The 27,650-nt window shown below is 37.1% G+C and overlaps 1 protein-coding gene across 1 annotated transcript in view; it reads right to left on the reverse strand.

The window, feature by feature from the left end:
* Positions 1-622: 622 nt before the first annotated feature.
* ERCC6 (ERCC excision repair 6, chromatin remodeling factor) overlaps positions 623-27,650 on the reverse strand; it is a 45,662-nt gene continuing 18,634 nt past the window's right edge. Inside the window, exons 6-20 of the mRNA XM_065671848.1 lie at positions 26,032-26,190; positions 22,065-22,200; positions 15,559-15,729; positions 14,916-15,092; positions 13,455-13,571; positions 13,270-13,365; positions 11,295-11,513; positions 10,995-11,105; positions 10,426-10,545; positions 9,197-9,291; positions 7,192-7,337; positions 6,381-7,112; positions 5,571-5,772; positions 5,152-5,230; positions 623-3,092 (exon numbers count right to left, since the gene is read on the reverse strand). Of these exons, the coding sequence (XP_065527920.1) occupies positions 2,664-3,092; positions 5,152-5,230; positions 5,571-5,772; positions 6,381-7,112; positions 7,192-7,337; positions 9,197-9,291; positions 10,426-10,545; positions 10,995-11,105; positions 11,295-11,513; positions 13,270-13,365; positions 13,455-13,571; positions 14,916-15,092; positions 15,559-15,729; positions 22,065-22,200; positions 26,032-26,190 (2,989 nt within the window). The 3' untranslated portion in view covers positions 623-2,663. The remainder of the gene's footprint in view (positions 3,093-5,151; positions 5,231-5,570; positions 5,773-6,380; positions 7,113-7,191; positions 7,338-9,196; positions 9,292-10,425; positions 10,546-10,994; positions 11,106-11,294; positions 11,514-13,269; positions 13,366-13,454; positions 13,572-14,915; positions 15,093-15,558; positions 15,730-22,064; positions 22,201-26,031; positions 26,191-27,650) is intronic.

Below are 27,650 nucleotides of genomic sequence, written 5' to 3' on the forward strand. Positions count from 1 at the left end.
GGTTTAGCAGTAGCAGTAGTTTTTCTCCTTCTTAGTAGCTGGTGCAGCACTGTGTTTTGACTTTTGGCCTGAGAACATTGCTGATAACACAAATGTTTTAGTCTGACGAAGGGCTTTCTGAGCCTCTTGCTCTGCCAGGGAGGAAGGAAAGCTGGGAGGAAGCTGGTGCTGAGGTGTTGTATTCTCTTCCCTTGTTATTTCCCTTATCATTATTATCACTGGTGGTAGCAGCAGTGATTTGTGTTATACCTTAGTTACTGGACTGTTATCTCAACCCGTGGGAGTTGCTTTCTTTTCGATTCTCCTCTCCATCCCTCCGGGAGTAGGGGGAGGGCAAGAAGGGAGGGGAGTGAGTGAGCGACTGTGTCATTTATGGATGACTTTGTTTAAACCACGACAATACTTAAAACTATTTTTTTTACTATTATACTGATATTCACTCACTCTTTAATACTTTAAAAAATGGCAAGTAGTGGAAGAAAAATCTAGTTGGTAGCATGCATAATTTGAAGTTGCATGAAAAATAATACCAATCATTTGGTCAGAGCCACATTATACAAGAAAAGATGGCTCCCCAACCCCATTCCTCCCTCCACCCTCAAAGACGACTTCTAGAACAGACTTTTTGTTTTACTTTTTTATTAAGTCCATAAAAAGCCAAGGGTTTATAAAAAGCACATGCAAGTCCATTTACATTAACACATCAGTGAGCAGCTGCAAACTCCTTAGTACAGGAACTATGTCTTTAAGACTGGAAGCAGTAAATAAAACAGGACACCAAGCTCAGGTGACAAAAGCAGCTTTGCTGACAGCTGAATTCCTGGTTTGTTCCTGAGGCATAGGGATGTGGCGGGAGGGCATGACACCCAAAACCAGTCAGAAATCCCTATAGCTTTGGAGAGAACAGCAAAATTGATTTGTTTTTTACTGATCCATTTTAAGTCGTATCAACAGACCTATGATTTAGGTCAAGATTAGAGTCTTGGTATCATCTTTCTCCTGAAAGATGGAATGTAAAGGAATATAAACAGAATCAGAAAAAAAGAGATGTCAGGAAAAGGTGCAAAAGCCACACCTTCAAAAGTCATGAGGAAAAGAAACAGTCTTGGACTGTCTGCCCTCTCCCGACTGCAGTCTGTGAAAAGCCAACTGACCAGCTACTGAAACAGTGAAGCACCACTTTCTGCAGATCTCTACAGATCCTTTAGCACTGAGCAAAAACCAGAGGAAAAGCCACTGGAAGTTATTTTCAACTGTTTTTCTTTGAGAACAAAGTAACAGTTTGTATTCTTTTTTCACCATTCATCTTGCAGTATTTGTACTTTTACTTGAAGTAAACAAAATACTTTCACAGCGACCAAAACCAAAGTAGGTTAGCCTTCCCTTTTCTCAACAGTTTAGGAATAGGAAAGACATTAGGCATATTTAACTATTCCTAGCTTTTAAGCCATACAGTAGTTTAGTGTTGCTGCAAGAATCTGATTATTTATCCATTCTTTTCCCCTTGACGATCTCCTTACGTAGCACATTGGTACTTTGAAGACAGACTCAGTGTAGTACTCAGGTTTGCTACAAATAATCCAATCCTTCCTTCCTTGGAAGGAAATGCATATTAGAACTTGCCTCACTGTCAGGAAGCCTGAGATCTTCCCTATCTACAGAATAGGTATAACCTGCAACTTCTGTATCCGCTCCAATTATGTCTCTTGCCAAATGTGATTATGCTCAGTAAAATATAGTGAAAACATTCCCCCTCTGACCAACTTAATACCTCAGTCTTTGTTAAGGTATAAAATTTTAAGTGCTAACAGGGAACTGTAATGTTTTTGAAATAAATTACAGAGAGACCCGTGAACATTTCAGGGGATTTCAGTCCACAACCTATGACAAACATAACAGTTACTGTCACCTCAGTGGAAAGAATAATTTTACCAAGCAATTGCGAGTGATGTATGGGACTGCAACCAAACTCACAATTATGGTGCAAATGGGTTTTCCATAATATAATGAGTTTTCCATGATTATCAACTGTCAGTCATCTCAATACCCTGCCAGGCTTTCCATTTGCTGTGATTAAACCTCTGTGGCAGTAGAATTATTTCCCAAGTTAATTAGTGATGTAAGTTACACTGCATATGCTAGATAGTGGCAACAATGAAAGCACTGATATTGAAACAAAATTCTCACTACCCATGAAAGGGTCACACGATGATTTTGATGCACTTGGCAGTACAAGTGAATCTCTTACGCTGACCACTATCATCTCTTTTTATTTGATGGTGCACTCTGTGCCCTGTGACCATTCAAGTAACATACAGAAAATCCAGGAAGAAGTTCTTGGGATTTCACAGAAATCAAATAAAAGTCTTGCAACCCACAGCAACATCCATGGTTCTTATTGCAATAAAATGTCAGTGTATTCTTCATCCCATTTATATTAAGAATTCTTTTAAAGAAAAGGTGCTGATATTTTGTATTGTTTCATTAATGAGGTAGATGGCACTTTCATATAAATAGTGTAAATCAGAAATTAAGCTCTGACCCTGCAACAATTCTTCAGTCAATCCTTAAATCATGAACATGAAATAGTTCCTTAATTTAATAGATAAACAGTAAGTCTCTAAAAAACAGAGTGGTGGTCGAGTGTCTTTCCTTGACAAAAGTCACCGGAATTCTGGCTTTAGTCTCCAGACACCTTCACCATTTGGGTTCCTATGGAAGGTGCAGAGATTGCGGAGAAGTTCTCTAAAGACACAGGACTGCGCCGCAGGCAGTTTGGACTCAAACTGGTGCAATATTTCCTGAGTGCTAGCCTCGCCATCCACACGGGCCTGGAATGCTATGAAATTACGCACGTCCACAAGCAGTTCATCATATTCTGTTGAACACGGGGGTGGGGCAGATGCTTGCTGGTAATTCTCATCTCCCTCATTCCCAGTCTGTTGCGGTAAAGTAAGATGGTTTCTTGCCCTCATCTTCGCTAATAAAGATGAAGAGTCTAGTGCACTGGATGACGATTCTCCAGATTTTCCATCGAAGTACCCACTGGAACTACACTTCTTTACATCTTCTTTCTTTATTGTATCTGCATCCTGCGAACAAACATACAGAGTATGGAGAAAGCTGGATTTTGAAATCTACCCAATCTGTTAAACAAAATCTGCCTCCTGTGTAGACTTAAACAACAAACATGAACAGTGAGAAGCTAGTCATCTGAAATACACAATAAAGAGGTAATATGTTCTGGTCTTAACTTTAGAACTTAGGAAGGGAAAGAAAAGCAGTGCTGGTCTTGAGACAGAAAACCAGATCATGTTGCAATTTGTGACTGCCATATCTAACTAGATTTCATCAAGATGCTATATCAAAACATGAAAAATTAAATTCATGGGTGACTAAAAATTCTAGAACTCTACATAATAGGAATACCTCTGATCTTGTGTGCGCCCAGAGCACAATATGTTGATCGGAGAGCGGAGCCCTTCTCCGCTGCCCTGAGACCTCCAGGGAGCAAATGAATTCCCTGGAAAAGCATGAGGTAATGGGCTCCTCACAGGTTGTCATGCGGATGATCTGGAAAAGAGCTGGGACCATTTTCTCCAGGGTGAAGCACAGCAGGCTGTGGCTGTGGGCATGTGTCCTGGGTTCAGCAGCAGCAGTCATTTTTCTCCTTCTTAGGAGCTAGTACAGTGCTGTGGTTTGATCTTTTGGCCTGGGAACAGTGCTGATAACGCTGATGTTTTCAGTTGCTGCTCAAATGTTTGGTCTGGCCAAGGACTTTGTGAGCCTCATGCTCTGCCAGGGAGGAGGGGAGGCAGGGAGGAAGCAGAGACAGGACACCTGACCCAGACTAGCCAAAGAGGTATTCCATACCACAGCACATCATGCCCAGGATGTTAACGAGGAGTTACCCGGAAGGGCTGAGGGACTGCAGGGTTGGATGAGGTATCGGTTAGTGCTCGGTTAGGGGGAGTGGGGTGAGTTATTGGTCGGCTGGTGTTGAGGTGCTGTATTCTTTCCTCTTGTTATTTCCTTTATTATTATTGGTGGTAGCAGTAGAGGTTTGTGTTATACCTTAGCTACTAAACTGGTCTTATCTCAACCTGTGGGATTTGCATTCTTTTCGATTCTCCTCTCCGTCCCTCCAGGAGCAGGGGGAGGGCAAGAAAGGGGGGGAGTGAGTGAACGAGGTTTGTGGTTGGGTTTAAACCACGACAGCATGGTTTTGATGTAGATAATGAAAAACCTTTCACAAAGGCCTCTGATTTGAATTTTGAAGAAAAGCCCAGGATATGCCCATTGAGTTATACATTCCTCCTGGAAATCTGAAATCCTGTGTGTTCTATCTGCATGGTATTACATGGCTGGAAACAGAAAAAAGAGAGAAGTATGTGGCACACAGGGTGGGGTTGTGTGAAGCTGGGCCCAAACAGTGAGGGCTGAGGTAGGAGTCTGCCTCCAACAGCAGTACCTATGTTGAAATATGGCTAAACTAATCCAGGTCTGAAGGCTCCAGCTCCTGATGGGTTGGCTGTCTGCTCTGCCTCTGGTATACACATACTGAGTTAGTCATGAATCTACTCTCATTTTACATACACCATTACCTCATTAGCTGTGCCATCGTCACTCATGAATCACTGCTTATAAGACAGTATTCACTTCACAAAGGATTGAAGCAGCTTGGACTGCTTTTTCTCTTACTATGATCACCACTCCACAGCACATCCTGGAGCGTATGCTTAACTGTTCTTCAGCAGCTGTGGCACGGTAACCTGTGGCTAACAGGTGGTAGCAGGTAGGTGAAGGACAGACATGTTTCAACATAATCAGAAGTTCCTTACTGTGAGGGTGGTGAGACACTGGAACAGGTTGCTCAGAGAAGCTGTGGATGCCCCTGTCAGTGTTCAAGGCCACACTGGATGGTCTCTGAACAACCTGATCTAGTGGAGGGTGTCTTTGCCCATGTCAGGGGGGTTGGAACTTGATGATCTTTAAGGTCCCTTCCAACCCAAACCATTCTATGATTCTGTGATTCTCTAATCATATAGCATATGGGTATGAGATCTACAGTATTAATCAGGTTTGTCGCATAAATCAGAACATTTCACACATATGAGCTATTAAAGGAGAATATTAGCCTATGTCTCATACCTTGCACTTCTTCGCAGGTGATGCACAAGTGGAGTGTGAAGAAAGCAGCATCGGGTTTCTTTTTTGACCAAACCGACTTCTAAAAAAAATCACAAAATAATTAACTCCATAAAACATCTTTCTCAAAATGATTAGGATAGTTTCACCAAAGACACTGACTGGGTTTGCTTTTTAGGGTTCTCATGAGCTCTCTGCCAAGCTCTCTCTCCTCTGCTGTGCAACAATAATGCTTTCTTTGTACTTCGTAATGGACTTCCTAGGCTTGTAATATGCCTTCCTGTCTTTATTAAATATAAAACACAGAACTCCATTTTGATACATGTTACTGCAAATACCAAGTGAAAAAAAAAAGAATAAAATCCATAGCATCCTAAAGAACTCCTCTGTTTTTGGAAAAGCAGCATGAGAACTTAACTTACTTTATTCCTGCTGGTGCACCTGAAAGACCACTCATGCCTGTCCATGTTGGCACACCAGAAGCAGCTCCTAAACATCGCTGTCGAGAGACTTTTAAGGCTCTTAAGGCATCCTGGGCTACTCTGCTTGCTTCTGCTTCCACCAGCACATGATCTGCACTGGAAGCTTCCATAATAGCATCATGCTTCATAACACTGTGTACCCCTAAAAACCAGAAAATAAAAGAAAAGCTGAAGGAGGACATCTGTTAATATATCTGGTTAGCTGTAAAATTAAATATTCACCATTTAAGTGAATGCCACAATCACATTTTTCCTTTTTCAGGCTGATTATATTCAGCACTTCAGTATAGTCATTTCTAATAAGAGAACCTCCTTCTATATCAGTTAAGCAATCAATTTGACAGCAAACCACTTCTGGTGTGCTGATGAGGTCATTATTCAAAACAGACTTGGTAATTATGTGGGTAAATCGATCATTCCTATTGTTACGGACAGGACAGACAGAAGTGAAACCCTTGTGTAAATGAAGGTTTGTTACATCCTAATTTCCAGAAGAAACACTGCATTACTTCTATATACAGAAGCATTTCTGGAAGATTGCAGATCTGAAATATTTGTGCCAAGGTAATGAACACATTCATAACTATAGCATTTCAATGATGAAAGTTTTAATGTTTCACTACAGTAACAGAATAGAAAAAGACCACAATTTTTAATTATAACTCTAGCTATCAGAGTAACAGAACTGCTCCTTCCTTCACTTGTATACCTCTGAACAGTCTGATACCACTGAGAAGCCAAGTAAGTTACCTGATTTTTTGAAAAGTTTCTCCAAGACATAATCATCATTTTTCTTTGAGTCTTCCTCCTTCTCTTCACTGTTCTCCCTTCTGTATTGCTTTTGTTTCACTAGATGAGGAATGCGCTCTCCTTCAAATTTGGCATCTTTGTGCCGTTTCTTCTTAGACTTATCTTTATGACCCTCGTGTGACAGCGTATCTACCCTGTGCTTTGTTTTTGAGGTACATTTATAATGATTATTATCTAATTGCCCATCTTCAGTTTTAGCAACCTGCTTTTCAAAAGAGCCAGCTGCACCACACATAAGGCTAAAATCTCCCTTGACATTTGCATTAGCTGCTCCAGGTATTTCATCAGCCACCGTGGGGTCCAGACATCCGGTATTCTCTGAAGACCCTGCATCACCTGGCAATAAGTAGGATGTAGATTTGTCAGCTCTTTCCAAGCCTTCCTCCTTGCTTTTATTCAATGAATTTATATTAGTAGCAGCTTGTACATTATCTTTTGCATAGCTGTTTTGGTCAAAGGCTTCCAAATTGCCTTTGGTTTCCTCACTTGTCTCTATTGCTTTGGAAGAAGAATTTGTCATGTCGGTGGTTGAGCAGGAACTGGATAACTTGGTGTGCTTTGGTGAACTGCCTTCTGTAAGATGAAGATCACCTTTAGAAGTGTCATTATCAGGTGGCTTTTCAAGTTTTCGTTTCAAGTGGTGTTTTGTGACTTGAACTTCTGATCCAGTACCTGAGGGGTGAATTAGTATCCATTTATCAAACACTTCAAACGTTCTTCTATTTTAAATAAAGAGAAAAAAATTATGTACCTGCAAAAATTGCACTTGTTTCTGTCCCCTGAGATCCATCTGGGCTGCTCAGAGTAAAAAGTTCATAAAGGTCATTGGATTTGAAAAAGCGCCTCTGCTTAGGGTCTTTCAGCACTCGGTTTGTTAAAAACTGCTTGAAGATTTGTCTAAAAAGGAAAAAAAATGTACTTTTATGTGAAAAAAAGTCTAGCTATGTTTAAATACTGAATAGAGTACTTAAACAGAAAGCTGTGTAAACACAAACATTACCCTGTAGAACAATTAAGCAGTGGGAAGATGATGTTAGTTTCCGAAAGACAATCTTGAGTTAGTAACTTTCAAGCAACCAACTAAATTGTTAAACACAGGGATTTATTGTTCTGCAACAACTCCATAACACAACAGGTAACCACCACCCTGAAATGTCCTATGAAGTGTTCCTTAACTAAGCAATAAATACAGCTAGATTTTTTTGTGTGTGTCCATTAAAATGGACAAACTTGGTTGTATTCCAGTAAGACTATCAGAAAGCTCCTGAAAGAAAAACAAGAGAATGCTAAATTGACAACATTCTAATGGTTTAATTGGTTGGAGGAATCAAAAGCAGAAGAGTATCTCAGTCTGATGGTGATAACTGGGTGACAACCACTGAAAAGGGAAATATGAGTTGTAGTGTAGAGGAAGGCAAGAAAGAGCCCATCTCTACCCTTCCAGAAAGGCACAAGTCTAGGGGAGTACTAAGCTTCAAAAAGTCTTCTAGTACTGGTAAATCTACTTCTATGCATGTTTGTACCTCATAGCATTTGATTGCAAGTTCTAGGCACCATTTTCCTGTTCAAAAGATATATCCCTAAATAAAGCTAGAAATCAGTTCTCAAGAAAGGCTTTAATCATGGTTTTGGCTCTGCTGGCATTAAGCAGGGAAACTATTTTTAAATCCAATAGGCAGAAGACAAGTTTAAACATAGGTGCCAGCTACTGCAGTGCACATATCAGAAGACTAAAGATTTTAAGAATTAATTGAGCTTCATAGCTTTCTGCAGGGATGAGCATATATTTGCAGGGAAGAGAACATGAGCAAAGAGAAAAGACAACTTGCTTAAAGTTCAAGGTCCACTGTACTGTTCTGGAAAGAAATTAATTTCTGATGGCTGTCTTGACTGTTTGAGCCCACTTCCTTGATGTGGTCAGTGCTGTTCAAGCAGAATTATGCCAGAGGGACACAAGCCAACCAACAGCGGATGCTTTGTGTCCGTGTGGTAAAACGGATTAAAAAAGGCACTCAATAAATGCAGGTATTTCATTATTTAGAGCTTTTCATTCATCTTCATTTTCAAAGAGGATATTCCAGTTCTAAAGAGTAATGCCTAGTCAGAGGATTCCCATCCACATTCATTTGGAATTCATGTGAGTGAAGCTAACTACTGAGAAAGCTTGAATGGGAAAGCAAACCAAAAAGGTTTCATTGATTTCAAAATACAAGCACTTTAAGGTTTTAGCTATATTTTGGAATAAATGTGAATATGACTGGTGGTTCTTGGGATTTAATTCTCTCTTTGGAATGATTTGGGAATAAACTCAAACTGGGTTTGCAAAGTAGTAAACAGATGTATGTACCATATACATCTTTACATATCCTAAGAACAATATAAATAACTTGCTGATTTCAGTTTACATTTCAGACTTGATGAGTCTCATGTTCTGAGTAAGGGGGTCACTTTTTCCTGGCTATGCCTCACACACTCTCATACATAGTGAATTCTTTATGTGCTAGACACAGCTCCTGGAACACATTGACAAGGTATATTTAGCATATGGGTCTTGGAGGTAGAGAGGCAGCAGCACAGCCCTGCAGCTAGGAGTCCAGTGTCATAAAAGTTTTCCATGGCATACTTGTGATGACCAAGTTTGGGATTTACCAGCCATGTGTGCACATGTACAGGTATGTCACTGTTGCACCACCTCAGATTCACTACAAACATATTCTTGAGCATATAGCTGTATCCAGGAAATTGTTCTGACTGACCTGTGGTATATCTTCTCTTCAATAGTACCTGCAGTGAGAAGTCTGTACACAGTCACGTGTTTCTTTTGGCCTATTCTCCAAGCACGTTCCCTAGCCTGGAACACAAAAGCAGTGAGAAGTCTGTACACAGTCACGTGTTTCTTTTGGCCTATTCTCCAAGCACGTTCCCTAGCCTGGAACACAAAAGATTTTGTTACCAGACATTAGCCTCTTAAACATTTGTTTGACAAAGAGCTATTGATACCGCTGTTTCAAACCTAGTTTGGACATTCAACACACAGTTCAAGAAGTTACATCGCCATGATACCTCTACAGTATTAGGACAACTAAGCAGAAAGCAGAACAATTTTGGAAGTTTACATATGTAAAAATACAAGTCTCCAATTGTCCCAATTGTGCAAAAAAATCTCAAAAAATAAACTGTGTTAAAACTGGAACTTGTATCTATGATACATACTTTATATGGACTTATTCCCAAAGAGATCTATTTCACAATAGAGCTTTAATATACACATTTCCTTTGAACTTTTCTTCTTTTTCCAAACTGCAGGCTTTCCTACAAACATCTGAACCAACTGCTAAAACTGACCACTCTAGTCAGAGTACATACTTGCAGAGCCCAGAGCTATGTAGGATTTCCACCAAAACGGTTTGGTTTTTTTTCCTCTTAAACATACAAACCCCATGTACTGTTAAGAGATGTGTCTCATCACACCATCAGCTAGAGAAAAAAATTTAAGGTACTGACTTAACAGCAGCTTCTAAGGGCATAGCTACATATCATTATTTAGTGACAAAGCCAATTTGAGCAGCACTTGTTCTCCTTTTCTTACCCTACATTGCCACCATGTACAGTCAGGCCTGTTTAAAAGTTTGCACAGTTATACTCTCCCCTCATAAGCATCTAGTTTGTTTATTTATTTATTTAAAAATCCCAGCCCATTTCAACTGTTCATTTGGCTACACTCTAAGCAGGCTATGTGAATCAACAATATTGAAGAGTGGTAAGGTTTAACAGCATAAAGGCGATGTGGTGGGAACCACTTCAGTCGGCTTTGCCACAAAAGTAATCCTAATGTGGAACTGCACCCTAAGTGACCATTGCTGGGAAGAGCAACTTAAGGAAGAGCACCATAGTGTGTTAACAGTATCTGAGGAGACAGATGTCTTTCTGTCTTCAGTTTTATTTCAACTTAGCTGGTAAACGGAATGTAATGAACCAAACTCACCTGTGTGTCTGTACTGGGATTCCAGTCAGGATCATAAATAATAACTCGATCAGCACCAGTCAAGTTAACTCCAATGCCACCAACACGAGTTGTTAGAAGAAAAATAAAGATGGATTTGTCCTGTAATATGAGAGAGAATTTACTAAAACAAAAATTAACAAAGCAATAACAAGACTTTTTTTTCCCCTGGATTCTTTTGTTATCAGCATTATTTGCAAAGATGCAAAGGGAGCCAAGAGATTATATTAATTAATATATTGTTTGTTTGCCCAATATATCTTTTGACAAATAAAAGTAGTTGATCTAAATTTCATTCACTGTTGTCCAATAAGCCTTCTTTTGCCCCCTTTTCAACTGTTTTTTTTTTTCTTAGCAGAAACCCCCATCTAAGTGTGAAAGAAGTAGTGACTTTTTTCTCCTCTCCCAAAGAAAGTGATTTTGTTTGATTGAACTCCCCAGTTTTGTATCTCAAACCTGAAGTAGTATACTTAAAAACAGACAAAAAAAGGAACGCAAGAATTCGGCCATACTCACTAATAGGCATTAGTGTGTGGGATGCAACATCTCACCTCATTATATCTTGTTATAAGGGGCTGTCTGGAAGCTATTGTGGTGCTGCCATCCATTCTGAGGTAGGAATAGTTTCTCTCTCTCACAAAAACTTCAAGTATCTGCAGCATCTGTTGTGATGGAAAAAACTTAATAAAATCCAGACATGAAGACTGAGCAACTGTCTGATCCAGTCATAAGAATTTCTTCTACTAACTGCAGTGCCAATCAAACAAGATGACAACCAAAAACATTTTAGTCATCAAAACTTTTTACTTTCTTAGTCTTAGTAGCAACTAAAATCAATTAGCTCATCTTACCTGTCTTGACTGAGTGAAAAACAACACTCTGTGACCTTGCTTGTGCCATATTTTCAGCAAGGATTCTACCACTATCATTTTCCCTGAACGTTTCCAATATCCAAATTGGTCTGCTTCCTCCACTTCAGCATCTGGTACACCCTTCAAAATTTTGGGACCACCAGAGAAGAGGTCAGGGTGATTGCAAATCTTCCTCAAAGCTACAAGTCCTGAGAAAATCTAAAGAGTACAGGAGAAAAATACTTTTAGTTTCTTGACAAATAGTTGTATCTATATAGGAGAAAAATAAACAGCAATGGATTAATCCAGTCATCATCAATAAGGTTGTTTTAAATAGTGGTTTGCTCTTTAGAGAAGCCAGTGGATGCTAATACTTGTTTCATGAAAAGTTTCAGGGAAAAAAAAAAAAAAAAATCAGTACAATAGAAGGTCAATGAAATTCTGTGCTCTTGTGAGCCTATTCTGGTTACAACATTAAGAAAATTCGGCAACAATATCCACATTAGCAAAAGTAGTCCCTAGCTATAACTCAGTCAAATTATTTACTACTGAAAAGGAAAAATATCACCAAGTTTGTTACTTGAAATTATCGTGTCTTTCCTTCCAACTCCTGTCATGTTTGCAGGTAACTTAAGACAGACCTTGAAGATGGCAAGCATAGCCACCAGAATGCATGGTAACAAAGAACAGAGGAGTAAACATACTTGAATATATGAGACTGAAAATCACCACTTTTGACGTCATGTTAGAAGGATTCTATTCAGTTATACATTCAATAATATTACAAGTTCTATTTACTCTTCTGATATAATGGTCACTCATAAAAATAAACTAGCTTGAATCAGCAAATTCCTCAATCTTCTACCACTACAAGTTGGATAAGCCTGCTTATAATTTATGGGTTGTTTGCACAATGGAATTTTTGTTTTTCAGATGGTATTCACTGCTGTCATCACAAAACATTTAATAAAAGCATTGACATTTACAGTTCAAAATTTTCAGAATTCTAGCAAATACAGCACATTCTGTAAGATCTTAGAGACATTTCTGCAGGTAGCCTTGTACAAGCCATCTCTTGAAGATCAAGCTCCTTAAAATAATTTCCACTGGGTTAACTAAAATGGGTAGGCGCTTGAAAAAAACATGGTCACTATACCTTTGTGAGATTTGGAAAAATAAGTCAAAACAGTGATAATGTCAGTATCTGTCTTGTATGGCACTGCAATACACATGGCTGTGTTTACCATATATCTAACTGGAGCTACTGGTGAAGGGAAAAGGGATTTGAGAGTTCACAAGACAAGGAAACATGTATGTCGTGGTTTAAACCTCCTCTCTGTCCCTCCGGGAGTAGGGGGAGGGCAAGAAGTGGGGGGAGTGAGAGAGCGACTGTATGATTTATGGGTGACTTTGTTTAAACCACAACAATGTAGTAAAGGATAAATTATAACCAAGACATATTACTTCTCATCTTACAAACAACACATCTCTGTTTGGACATTGGGCTGTTGACCATAACTCACTGTGTGCGGCCATCCAGCCAATTCCTTATCCACCACATGGTCCATCCATCAAATTTGTCTCTCCAATTTAGAGACAAGGATGTAATGCTGGCCAATGTTGAACGCTTTGCACAAGTCCAGGTAGATGACATCAACTGCTTTGCCCCTATCTATCGGTTCTGTAGCCCCATCATACAAGGTCACCAATTGTTCTGAAGATCATATACATATTGCAAAGCCTATTCCATTCCTACTTTTATTTGGTCATGCCACTACATATGGATCACTAACTCGACATACTTCAAGAAACATCTCTGAGGGAAAAAAAAAAAAAGCAGACACCCACCAAAGCAGAACTGAGATCAGTGTGCTTGCTTCCCTTTCTGCTCAGAATCCAGCTAGAAGAATGTTAAGATCAGTCCATGACTTTATCCATCAAACTCTACCTGTCTTTAACCTTAATTAATGCCAACCTGCATGTCTCCATTGAGCATCTGGTAAACTTCTTTAGAGTTGATGAACTTCTGATAAACTTGACGCTGCTCATCTGTCAAACGGCAAAATAGGACCTACCAAAACAAACAAACAAACCACTCAAGCTCAAAGACTGGATTTGGAGAAGGAGAGGGCTCAGATCTAATAGTAAAGATAAGCAAACCTGTTCATTTTTATCTGGAAGTGAAAGGCTCATTTTTACATCAGCCTTCATTCTTCGCAGCAAGTAGGGGTTTATGGTGTCCCGTAACACGCAGGCACACTTGTATGCAGTTTTTACCTGAAAAAGGAAGAAAAAGCAAAAGTTGTATTTTGGTTCTTCATATTAATTTTAGCAACAAGCAAAGTTCTACAAGTAGTAATACAAAAATCCTAATAAAATGAGATGGTTTATGATTTATGTGGATCTACTTAGATATTTGGTACAACATGAACTGCAATGAAATTCATGTTAGCAACAATAACACTAAGTATTTCTCAGATAGCACTAATTTATCTCTCCTAATTTAGTGGTCTTTGAAAGAGACTAGAAATGAGATATTTGTTTTAGAAACCAATCTAAGAAGTAAATGTAAACTTGCACAGAACCAAAATCCTCATGAAAAACTGCTAATACATATCCTGAAGATCAAAAGGAAAGCCTGCAGCAATGGTGGGTACTGGACAATAAGTGAAGATTAGTGCTCGCCTGAGACTATTAACACACGCAAAAAAAAATCAGTACAAGAAAATCCCCATGATCACAGAAACTAAAGGTCACTCTGGCTTTAAATGGAGCATATGGTTCTATAATAGGTAATGGATGTGTGAGATGGGTTTTATCTGCACATTAATGGCTAAAAATACCTTCATTTCTCTTAAAGCAAAACAAAGAATATAATAAATTATTGATAATTGTATAAAAACCAAACTGGATGCCCAATTTAGTAAACTACTAAGCTTTAGACAAGGGAATTACTTGAACTCAAAAAGAAAATAAAACTTTTGAAATGTATGTGTGCAAAACATTACAAAAAATGTTTTAAAGGATACAAGTTTATTAGCATTTATATAAAACTTAATCTGCAGCTTATTACTCAGACAATTTATCAGCTAATTTGAAAAATGCTTAAATCATAAATACTAAGAAACACAACTACAGAGATTAATAAATACACTTATTAAAAGAATATTCCAAATTATTTTTTCCTTTTAGAATTGAATAGCTTATCTACTTTCAGACTTCCACTACTTACTTTAGCTTTTAAAATGAAAGTTTTCAATTTGAATTTAATTTGATTCCTCTGTTTCACAATTCACTGAAGCTTGATATCAAACAGGAAAGTTCTATTTAAATGCACAAAAGTGTAAGATCAGGTACCTCCTATCCCAATTTACTTATCTTTACATTGAAGAATACTTCAAATTAATTAAAATTTTAGGGCTTTTGACAAAAAAACCCTTGTATAAATGGAACAGTCTCATTTAGTTGAACAGGTGTTTTCACACACCCAGCATTAAAACACTCGTGCAACTCTCTTTCGGGTTAGTGCCTAGAACACACAGCATGAAGTTTGTTTAAAAGACAGTTTTCATAAACCATACCAGTTTCCTTCACACAATGCAATATTTTTGAAGCATTTACCTGGACAGCAGATGCATTGGAATATCCTCCCATTGTTATTGGAACAGAAAATTGCTCCATGAACACAGGTAGTGTTCCCAGCTTCCCTGGGTATACAAAGTCAAAGAGGGACCAAAGCTCCTTTAGGTTATTTTGCATAGGGGAGCCAGACAAGATGATTCGATGTGGTGTGCGGAACTGTTAATAAAAAAAAAAAAAAAAAAACAAAAACAACAACAGAAAACCAAAATAAAATTATTTTCGTGGTGTAACCTGCCTCTGCCTCAGAGGATATTCAATTTCACCATCAATGAATTCTTATCTTAAAATATGTGGCCTCCTATTCCTGAAAGAAACAGCTTTTGCAATATATTGTTCATAATTTTTTAGCAGAAAATGAACACCAGCAATCTCACATTTGTCCCTAATGGTAAATTATGACACAATTTAAAATTTCTGATTTTTTTTTTATCCTCTACCAGACTTCTGTAGATGCCAATGTAAACTCATTTAAAATGTTAAGCAAATTAAACAGTCATATACAGACCACTGTAATTTTCACTTTTATTCTTTATTAATGGTCAACTGTGTATTTTTATCATAAAGTAATACAGGCAATTAGATTCTGGAACCACCTCCCAGAGTGCTTAAAATCTTTAAGTACCTGTTTGCATGCAAGGGTGACTGCAGCATTCGGATTTCGGATTTTGTGACCCTCATCCAGAATCACATAATGCCAGTCATAGCTGTGGATGTTATCCTGCATCAGTCGAATGTATGAATAAGATGTAATTAAAATTCCATGGCATGAAGCAATTTCATGAATTAGTTTCACCTAAAATCAGAAAGTGCACATTATTAGTAACAGTGAGACAGAAAACTTAAACCTACTGAACTACAGGTTTGCTGCCCAAGGTTCATGCAAGAAGTTTTGAAGAAGCAGATGTATAATTTACTTAGCAAAGAATAAGTACAAGCAAGATTTTGATTATATGATTCTTAGCTCATCTGTAAAACAATGAAGCACTTGAATCCTGTGTTGCAACAGATCTGAATTTGACCTGAAGCCTGGTCAGAAGGAAACAGTGATTTGTTTTATTTTTTTTTTTTAAGGTTTTTTTTAAAAGCAGTGTCTGAAAAAACAAACATTAAAGTAACCAGTTTCTTCAAGTTCTCCTATATTCACCTCACAAACCCAGCTTTCAGTACCGCACAAAAGATCTAGAATGTTAGAGGAAAAATAAACAAGCGAAAAATAATCACAAAAATCTCTTTGGTTAGTTCTAAATACTGTCCAATCTCTCTCATTAATAGTAATCATATATTTGTTATTGATGTTCATATTTTGTGCTTCTCTTGTAAGCTGCATCCTTTCCCCAATATTTACTAGCCTTTATAGCTGTAAATTATGTAGGGCAGGGACAGTCTATTTCATATTTTGCAGCATTCACAGTATTCGAGAATGCATTCATTTTTCCTGCATTTGTCCTGCATATGTAAATCTAGAACACTTAAAGAGAAGATGATGGTCTGGGAAGCAATTCTGGATGAAACAAATATGAAAGAATAAAAGAAGTAGAACCACTATAGAATTTGCTAAAAGAAAGACAAACCCCTTATTCCTAGAAGTGCCTTTAAGAAAACAAAACAAACAAAACCAAACAAAAAACCAACACACACACACAAAACCCCCACCCTACCCCCAAACATCCCTCCACCCCACCCCTCCCCTGAAAAAAAAAAAAACCAAACTCGGAACCCAATAAAAACAAAAGGTGAAAATCCATCTAAAAGACCCAGATGGTCTTGAAAGTCCATCTCTTATTGTAAATATTCTTGCTCTGACACACCCCAAGACTGAAAAAGCTCATCTGCATTTAACTGTTCAAGAATTTCTACTTTCTGATTATCATCTCCCTATAAAACCACGACCCACTATTTAACATTGACATCTTGATTCTCAAGAGAATACATAATCTTTAGAACAATGTGTGTTTACAGACAGAGTAGGATTTCTACGCAACTGTGGACAACCAAAGCTTAATTCTACTGGTACATTGCTCATACTCTGCACCCGTGTCCTGCAGTCTCAGCACTGGCCTATCATAGAATATTGTAGACATCTCTACCCAAACACTTCAGACAAATCATCTCGGGCGATTTCAAATTAAAAGCTTGTAAAATATGTAACCTCTCCTAGTTTTTGCAATTAATAGGGTATGTCTGCAATTAGCCTGACTTACAGAATGCTACACTGTTGTCATTAAAAGATGTTTTGTGAAAGTGCTGCTGTTATTATGGAGGCTCAAGAGACCAATCCCTCCTAGAGGGCAAACGGTGGACTAGTAGAAAACAACAGCCATAAATCACGTTGTCAGGTAGCAGAGAGAACAGAAGTGAAACAGAGGCACATGAAGGCCATTCACTGCAAACACACCACAGCAGAATCCTAGTCAGGATTTACTGAACCTGTAATTAATTAAAGTTTCCTTCAAGCTAAATTTTTAATAAACAAGGATTTGTGCTGACAATGAAGAAATACAACACCACAATTTTATCAACTCACACTGCAACACTTATTAACTCTCATTTTACTGCTCTGGGTACTTTTTCAGAGGTTGCCTTCATTTTAGTTGCTGCTCGTGGAATAATGTTAAATATTTTAAAATATGATAACAGATTTAATATTGATACACACTGGTTTGAAGCTGTGGCATTCCAGAATTTATACTATTTTATCATGTATTCTTAAATTCACAATTTCTGTTTTGGTTAGATTCAGATATATTTAATTCCACTACCCCCCCCCCCCCCCCCCCCAGACTTTACTTAAGTATTTCAGGGCATGCATTTTTAAACAAAAAAAAAATTATTATTATTATTAATACTACTATTACTACTACTAATAATATAGCTTAAGAGAGACAAATCCTACTAATGCCAAAAGATTACACAGCAGTTTCTAACTTTGAAATTCTGAACTCTGGCTTTTAAAAGATGCTAATGAATCTAGGAACATGCAAGTAGATCGAGTAATTCTGATCTTGCATTTCTGTTCAGCACAGTATTTCAGGCCTTTATGATTCAAGGACAATATTTGCTCCTAATTTAGGGTGATAAATAGATTGTGTTGCCTTGTCTTCTCTGGGACACATGCAATATACAAAGACTGTAAGATTTTTGGCAAGCACCATTTCTTAAGGCTAAAATGTTTATGGTTTATTCTAAAGATACACCTCTAACGTTTTTTTCCTGTTGGCACCTTGCTGTAGCTACAAGTTTGTTTCTGAAGCTACAAAAATGGAGCATTTTTTTGACTGATGCTCAAGAGAAATAAGGTTTATCTTTTTTAGCACAGCCTTTTAAACATTTTTTTAAAAGGACCTGAATTCTGTAGTATTATGTATCAAAAATGGTAATTCACTTAGAAATGCATATGTTAAGATTGAACTAAACTACTGAAAACTACGAATATTCTCTAAACATTCAGATACCTTCAAGACAAGTGTGAACTTACAGAGATACTATCTAGTCACTTACACAATCATACATCACTTATGAATCAAAAATGCTTTCTTCAGCAGGCTTATCACTATCTCATAACCAACCATTAAGCCCAGAGATCCATAAATTCAACCTATAAAACCTCTATTATTTCCCTCCCCCCAACAAAACAATCTAAATGGCACCATGAAGAGGCTTCAAAAGAACACATTACAATGTTTAATAATGTAAAAGTTGCAATAAAAAGAGCTAAAGCACTTATTACATATTTAACAAGAATGCTACTTCTTGTGGCATGTTACTAAGTTTATCTGAGTTTGGTCCTCAACTCAGAAACAAAGCCTCTGGCTAAAACAGAGGTTCCATATGCAGTCATGCCAATAACCAGCTTCTGCAGCTTATTTTCTTTACATGTTGATCGTGTACTCTACTGTGAGGTTAGAGGGTCTAAAAGCTTCAGTGCACAAAGTCATCTTCAAATAGATGGTTCTACTATAGAAACAGAGGTGCAAGCATCAGGAACTGACATTTGCTTTTGAGGGCTCCATTGTGCCAAGCATTTTACCAGATTAAGGGAATGTAAAGTTATAGCTTTACAAATTGTATGTGATTACCACCAGAAAGAATTGTTAAGCTCAGTGATAGCTGTTCTAAAGGTCAAGAAATTAAAAGTTCAGCCTTGATCTTAAAAAACACAGCCTCCTTCCATATGTAGTATGTTAAACCAAGATAACCAAAGTTCATGTTGCCTCTTACCTTCTATGATTTACAAATGCTCATGTGCCATCAGAAGTTTTGAAACAACAGGACAAGCTCTTCGTACAGAAGGCTTTTATCCCTACACTTACAGAGCTTTCTTCCCCTCATCTTCTGTTCTATATCATACATAAAACAGTATTCATGACACACTACATCAGATTTACTTCTTTATTTTCTCTCATGTTTAAAGGCCTCAGAGCACTTTATATCTACAAATCACTCTAAACTACATCAGATACGAGTGTAAAAAAATAGCGTAAACTCAAGGTTAACAGCATTAAGACAGTACCACAGAACATACTTTGCCACAAATGCTGTACCTTGTTCAAACTGAAAGCTGACTTCACATGGGAAGACTACTGCTTAAATCTGGTTCTTCTTACTGTTTCCAACTTAGGTACATTTATCACCATAAAAGAAACAAATGATCTTCTGTGATCATAAATAATAATAATAAAAAGGCAAATTTTACATTTCATCCAAATGCTTTAAACTAGCTCTAAAGTCTTGGAAATGTATCCAACCCTCTATTGTGTCTTCCTTCCACCATCTAAAATACCAATCTGCCTTCCCTTGTGGATAGCTGGAGGCCTTTAAACTATTAGTCATATTTCAAGGGGTGAAACTGGAACTTTACACTTCTTTCCCTTACTGCCAAAATTGTCTACCATTGCCACTTTAGCAAAGGAATGAAGTAGTCTCTTTTGAAGTATCACATATGCTAAAAACCTACATGAATACTATAGTAGCAGAGATATCTAAACAGGATGTCTCAATGACACATCTGAAACAGGCTGACAACTTTTGCAGTCAATCTGGTGCTCGCAATTCAGGCTGCTACATACTGTTATTGTGGAAAATCCTGAAGTTTTTTCCAAAGAAAACCAAAATGGGCTGTGAAAAGAGGATACACCAAGGTAATGATTGGTGAGCCTTTCATTTGTCACACTGCTCAGAAGTCCTTCTGTAACGCTAAGGAAGTGTCACTAACCAAAAGGATATGCAAGGTATTGCCTAATAGCAGTCTATGATAAAACAGTTGGAACAGATGTCTTCCCCACTCCACTGTCAAGCAAACACTTCTGTGGGCAAGTCTAAAGAACTGGGAGACAGGATCTTTTATTGATGCTTGGGCACCTTAGAAGGTGCAACAGAAAATACCTATTCATAAAAGCTAAATAATTAATATTTATGCTAAATAATTAATATTTGCTAATAGTTCAAGATTCCTGACAATGTTGTTGTAATAATTACGCAGACTCATCTCACTGAAAAGATCAACTTAAGTTCTAACAAATTCAGCTATTTTTTCAGCTATTGTCTCTTTCTGCTTTGGAATACTGTCACGCCTTATGGGACACTTGCCATTGCTTAACTCTTTTCCTCCAAATGTAATGATATAGGTTATAAAAAGATGGAATTGTCAAGAGATCAGATCAGCACTAACATATCCATAGAAAGAATGTATATTAGAAAGAAATTCTAGGCAGGAGTGAATTTCCCTGGCCTGTATTTTACGTGATAAATTTTCAGTGCACAAGTGTTATTTATGCTCATAAATCATTAGTAAAATTTTCTTGCAGGTATAAAGACAACAAAAATGGGAAAGGGTTTTTGTTTGGCTTGGTTTTTGTTTTTATTTTAGTCATATGCTTGCTCTTCTTTGATTAAAATGCATCTAGGAAAAAAAATGCACTAGGTGAAGATCCCATCAGCAGTGACACTTGTTTAAAGCTCTCAGAAAATGAGGCATTAGGGCAGAATTAGACAACTGAGGCTATCTAAAGGGATCATACAGTATCCAAATTCCTTAATTTTACATTGTTGAGAAGTCATTTGTGGGAGGACAACAGGAAGGTGAAGTCCTGAAAAACCTGATGATTCCTGCAGATGGAAAAATTTGAGCCAGTGCATTAATTAACAAATATCCCAAAATAAGAGCACATGATTTAATTTAGGAAGACATGCAAACATGTTATTGAGGTCAACACACTTTCAGGGTTCAAAAACATACCAAGTTAATTGAACAACAGGAAGCTATTAGCACATTAGAGTGTGCTATTCCTTTTTTGCCATGTACTGTAACTGCATCAATTACCTCAGAATACGTTTAATCAAGTGCAATTAAGCACCATATTATTTTAATGTTATTACAAGAAATTCAATAAATATTTAAAGAGAAATTTAAAAATGCTTTTCTAAATCCTGAAAATCCTTTTAAGCACCTGAAATATGAGGTCAAGGGAAAACAAAAACCTAAGTTGTTTTTTTCTTTTTGATCCTTCAAGGTATCAATGAGTGAAACTTCAGACAAGTCAGGCTTGTGAGCTTAAGAAAGGAATAAGAACATGCATACTAGGAGACTGGCCAAAAAAATTAAGGCAGAAAAGGCACTGCTTGAAAAAAAAAAAGGAAAACCAACAAAAGTAACACTGTCATTAAAGAAAATGAGACAGGTGATATCAACTGACAACTGAAGAGAAACTGCCTGTGCAAGCAAAATGTATTAAATACTAGATCAATGACATACGATGCAGGGAAGTGCAAGGAAAGAATTAACGGGTACTAGAAGCATGTATCTGGTGCACAAGCAGTCTAGTTGTGAACTTCCTGAATGCACTACCGTACAAGCTCAAGTAAGAAACCTGTTACTACATTTAATTTGTTCAGGCAACACTAGTCTGTATCATAATATGGAAGTATGTCATGTCATCCCCTTTTTGCCCAGCTTCCTGAAAAATCTATGCAAGACAGTGAACTTTTAAAACAATGAGCAAAAGAGCACAAGCTTGCTGACAAATGAGCACAGACAGTGGACTGGGTTGTTTTTTGGGTTTTCTTTTTTCTGTTTGGCTAGCATTAAAAAGAAAAAAAGAGCTTATTGACAAAATGGATGTCAACCATTACCTTTTTGTTGGTATAAGAACCAGTTTCATGGAGAACGGCAACTCTAAATGGAGGCCACCAAGTATGGAATTCTTTTACCCACTGATGCATCACAGTCGCTGGACAAACAATCACTGTTGGACCCAATCCCTCATACCTGAAATATTCAAGAACAACAACCTTTAACATTAAATAAATACTCTATACAAAGTGGCTCATCAAGAATATAGACACATTAAAATGACATGTTATTGTTCAACTGGTATATGAGACCTAAGGAAATTAATTTGCATATTATTTTTCTGGAAGTCTGTTTTTTAAGGGAAGATGAAAGGGGTACTGCTGTAAGAACCTATCCTCTGAACAGTTTATGGATGCATCTATCAACATAAACACAGAAATAGAAAAGCTCCAAACAATAAGGCATAAGGGAACTTCCTCCTGTGGTAATACAAATCAGGTTTGGGTGACTGCTGCTTCTATAAGAGAAAAGAAACATTAACAAACAACTATTTTATTACTTCTATTAGAAACAATGTGTAGCTAGTCTCATAAATGCACTTAAATGCAGGTGTTCTGTTTCGTGTTAGTAATAAACTGTACTATTATCTCCATAATTTACAGATAAGGGAAAGACTCTAAAGCAGCAGAATATATCATCCACCGCAGATGAGGTCTGAGCTGGGCTTAAACTGTCTCATAAGTTTCTTATTCATAATCATATGACTGTTTCTGAGAATTACTAAGGACATTTGAAACAAAGTCTTTCTGTATACTAAGTTCAGAGCTACTCTTAAGGTTAAGAAGAGAAAAATCTCTCGCACAACAGCCAAACAAGAAATATTACCATCATGAACAAATACCAACAGTCATATAGGAAACAAACTAAGCAGTGGTTACTAGTAGCTATTTTTCAAATATATTTGCTCTTTAAAAAACAGAACAAAACAACTTTGCAAGCAAATGCAATAGCTAGTTATCACGTACTGATCTGTGCCTGCTGGACTAAGTACTATTCAAGTGGTAATAAATAAACAATCAGAAGATCACAGTACACATTCAATATCACATGCATACAGCTATAAGGAAGGATTTCCCAAACACCATCAGTACCCTGTGTTAAAAAAACCCTGTTAATGCTTTAAGAAACTGTTGACATTAAGAAATAATATTCTTTATTAAAAGCTTATACATATGCAGAATAGCAACCTGGATGCTGCTTATCTCTTTCATTATGGAAAAAGCATTATATAACAACCTCACATAGTCTAATTAAAATCTCCCAGAGATCCAAGGGGAAGTTAGAATTTAGAGATGCAAAAAATAGCATAAACTATGCTATAAATCCAAATAACCACTGCTACTGATCTATTTACAGCAAAAAAGCCAACTGCTCTTAAGAATATCTAAAGCAAGGAAGCCACCTTTCCCTAGATTTATTAGTTTCTCATTTTTCACGGCTAGTAACAATTCACCTCTGTTTATTCCCCCGGTCTGCATCAAACAAGCTCACATGCTGGGTTTGCCTGTGCTTTTTTAACCCCACTCAGCTTATATAAAGAGTTCACAGTTCCTTTGATCAATTTTCAGAAAATCCACTCCACTCGGCTGTTTGAAACTTCTTCTGTGCATAGTCTGGCTCTAGTCACTTTCCACTAGCCAACATTTGATTCTTGTCTCAAGAGCTTTTATTTATTTATATAAAAGAGTCATCTAATGTCTTCCAGTCTGAGCTGTTTCACGAAACTAAAGAAACCATGCACTTCTGCTTGCTACACTTAGAAGGCATCCTTCATTCTCCTTATCACTGCAACAGATATGTTCTGCTACCCTTCCAATTTACACCCGTTTGCCTTGAACAAAGGTGATAATGATAATACTCCAAAACAAAGTTTTACTGGTACTTCATACCAGGATACTAATACTGCCCCTTTCCTACCACAAATACATTAACTTAATATATTAACTTAATATATTTGTTACTTACTACCAAGTAACTACCAAGTAACTTACCACCAAGAGAAAGGAAGATGTAGTCATACTATATTTATAATCTTCAAGTATTTTAAAAATGAGCAGAGGAAAACAATCTGCATTATAACCAGCTCTACTGTCAAGCACCAGCACATCATGCCTTCAAAATGAAACTGAAATGACAACTAAAACCTAGCGAAAATAAAAGAACAGAGCAGCAAGAGCAATACAAATTTTCTGCGGCAATAGATTTTTATTTATGTAAGCACCACGGAAATTAATCTCTCTGCCACTCATAGTAGAGACTGAGCTTTAAAGAGCACATTTGAGTAAATAATCAGTGTCTAAGCGTTTCAGCAGATTTTCTGATCTCTCAAATAAATGAAGCAAAGTTTGTAATGAATGGTAACATCTTTGTTAAACAAAATAATGTACTTGGAAACAAGCAAACTTGTGGATCCCCAAGCCCTTCAACAGGTTTCAATAACAGATTCCACCCTAGATAACAGCCTAAAGATGAGTTTCTTGAAGTTTGCTGTTGCTTTTTTTTTTTTTCTTGTGAAGGGACCATTGGTCTGAGAGCTGTTGCTTGTTCCAACTCTCTCAGCTTGTCTAACAAAAGACCTTTCCCTCTCTACAAATCTTCCTTCCCTTATATCCTTACTCCACCACAGCTGCAGCACTTCTACTGATCCTTCGCATGACATTTGGCTTTTCTCAGCTGTACGGCTCACTAACTTGTAAAAGTCATACTTCATGTAACAAGTATTTCCTTACTTCAGCTAGTCTTCAGGCTCCCTCAGAATTATATTATATATTATATTATATATTGGCCTTTAAAAGTCTAAATATAGTTTCACTACTGTATCTTAGGTCTTAAACTGTAACTGTGTAACGATGTCAAGAGATGCTCCCGAAGGATTTCCATCAACTCAGTGGTTCTCCAACTGGGTCAGGGAATATATCTACACAAAATAATCTGTACAACAGCATCCTTAAATCAGGCAGCCGTACCAAAGTAAATTAGCTGGCTTGAGTGATGCAGGACCTGGAGGGTTTTTAAAGTAAAGGCTATAGTAGGAAGCCGTTAGAAAAAAGGTACTAATATTTTCTCTTTAAAGAATTATTTTACAATTGATGTATATGCTGAACGTGATTTAAATACGCCTCCATATAAAGTTAATTATTTTTGTTTAGCATTGTACTACGATATTTGCATGACTGCATGTAGTAATTTACATCAAATAAACAGGCCAACAGAACTAGAAAAAATCAAGTATTATTCATGTCTGCATTTGTAAATCCAAGGACACCAACAAGTATCTTTTCCAGTAATTTCACCTATGAAGAAGGAATTTAGAGCATTTTTCAGTAACTAAAAAGCATAAGAGATCTCATAAGAAAGGCCAGTCACTCCAACATCATTTTGAAAAGCAACAACAACATCAAAAAAAGCAGGTGGGAGTTCCTTTGTAGAAGTTACTGGTTTACTATAACTTTTTTTTTTTTTTACCATAGATAATTCTATGCCGATCAGAAACTCTAGCTTTCATTGCAAATCAGCTTGCTACTTCCTGTAAAGCATTTACCTGGTGGCTTGCCAGAACAAATATTTTAATGTAAAATTTAATAAATGGAACTACAGGTATTACATCTAATTTAAAATTCCATATTGTGTAAACTATTGATATTAATGTAATTGAGTTTGTAAACAATCCATTTGTGGAAGCTAACCTTAGACACTGTATTGACCCAAAATACCTAGTGTGGCTCATCTGCAAAATGAAGCATCAATGCCTGGAATTCATTAAAAGTGTTACATGTTTAATTTTTCCTGCCCTACAGCTCCATTGTCTCGTAAAATTTTTCCTTTGATGTCCCCCACTAAAAGAATTAAAGGAATATTGTAATTGAAATGTCATTAATAATTCACAGGACCCTCCTCCACCAGCAATACATCTGATGAAATATTAATTGAGCTCCACAGACTGACAGTCTGCAGAGGAGCACTTGCCTGTAATTTGAACCACGAGTCCTGATCTTGCTGTAGCTCAGACCTGCCAAGAAGGCAATTATCTGGATGGTCTTGCCCAATCCCATCTCATCTCCCAGAATTCCTCCTGCCTGCTGGCAGTGCAATTCCCAGAGCCACCTAACACCTGTCTGCTGGTACCTAAAACAAGGAAAAAAGAAGATGGCAAACGTTTGACAATACAGATCATAATAGAAAGTACTCATGAATTAATCATTTGGCAAGGTTCTCGTACTAGTTACAGTAACATGCTGGATGTGTGTTTTACATGAGTGCTGTATTTACTAGGTCATACATTTTTGATGCATGCAGACATTACATGTGACTTTCATTCTTTATGCGACACTAAAACATTTCTAATTAAACTGATAGTCATGGTAATTAGAGGGTATTTTATTTCATGTATATTTTAAGTGTTAAAAGCAATTTGGAAAGCTACTCTAACAAACCATTATCTTTTCAGAAGAGATGACATGTAAGGGTCTAGTAAATTATGTTATTTGGAACATACACCTTGAACTGAAGGAAAAGCTTGACTTGTAATGGGTACTCCACTGTGAAAATTGATCACATCTGCCAAAACATGCTTTCTTTTTACATAAATTCATTTAATAACATTTAGTCTCTTTCAATGAAGAAAAAAAGCCAACAAGGCAAAATGTTTTGGAGGGGAAAACAACAGAAACCATTCCAGTGACTGGGATGCAGCAGAGTGTTATTAAGTGAGAGTATCTGGGCAGTTTCTAGTCCCAGTCATTCACTGGAAATTGTATAAGGAACAACGTAAAATACATTCCAATTCAAAGATATAGACTAGAAAGCAAGATTTACATTGGCAAGCAAATAGGTGGCTATAAGATGCTGCACTTCGGACATGCTTTTTAAATAATGACATGAAATAGTGAGACCAGTAGGAATAAACAGCACATTTGTGGGTTAAATTGAAAACAGAACAGAAAGAAATGAAGAGACAGTATATTTAAATTACAAGGAAAAAAAAAAAAAAACAACCCCAAAAAAACCAACAAACCAACCCAAAACCCCACAGCAAAACCAAACACATTTCAGCACTTCTGTGTCTTGTAACTTAGAGGAAGAACAAGGTTACTGATACCATTTTCTTGATGAAATGCATTACTGGAGTGCGGAGAACAGCAAAGAGCAAACCACTTTTGTTTTTGTTTGCTTTACGAAATAAGGATTGCTCATTTCAGCACACTGTCTTGTGTACATTTCAAAAATCTTGTTTCATTCTTTGAACGAATAGTATTTAGGACTACTGACAGCTAATGACGTGAGTATCTATGAAGTACTGTTAAAACTCAATTTACGATGAGTTCTATGCAGATTTAGAGAATGCCAAACGGAGAAAAGCAACTTGAGTAGTTAGAAAAACATGATCACAGAACACATCTAACGGTTCATACATCATACTATCTGCTGGTGTCTCAAATGCTTTATTATACCAAGCAGCCCTTAAAAAGACCCTTTTATTAGAAGAAATACAGAAATCTAAACCCAGCTATGAAATGGCTTGCAGGATTAGCTATGATAGGGTTAAGATGCTACCATTACTGCACTTCATGAAGAAAAAACATTTT

The sequence above is a fragment of the Lathamus discolor genome, chromosome 3 (assembly GCF_037157495.1).
Source record: "Lathamus discolor isolate bLatDis1 chromosome 3, bLatDis1.hap1, whole genome shotgun sequence".
Classification (NCBI taxonomy): Eukaryota; Metazoa; Chordata; class Aves; order Psittaciformes; family Psittacidae; genus Lathamus; species Lathamus discolor.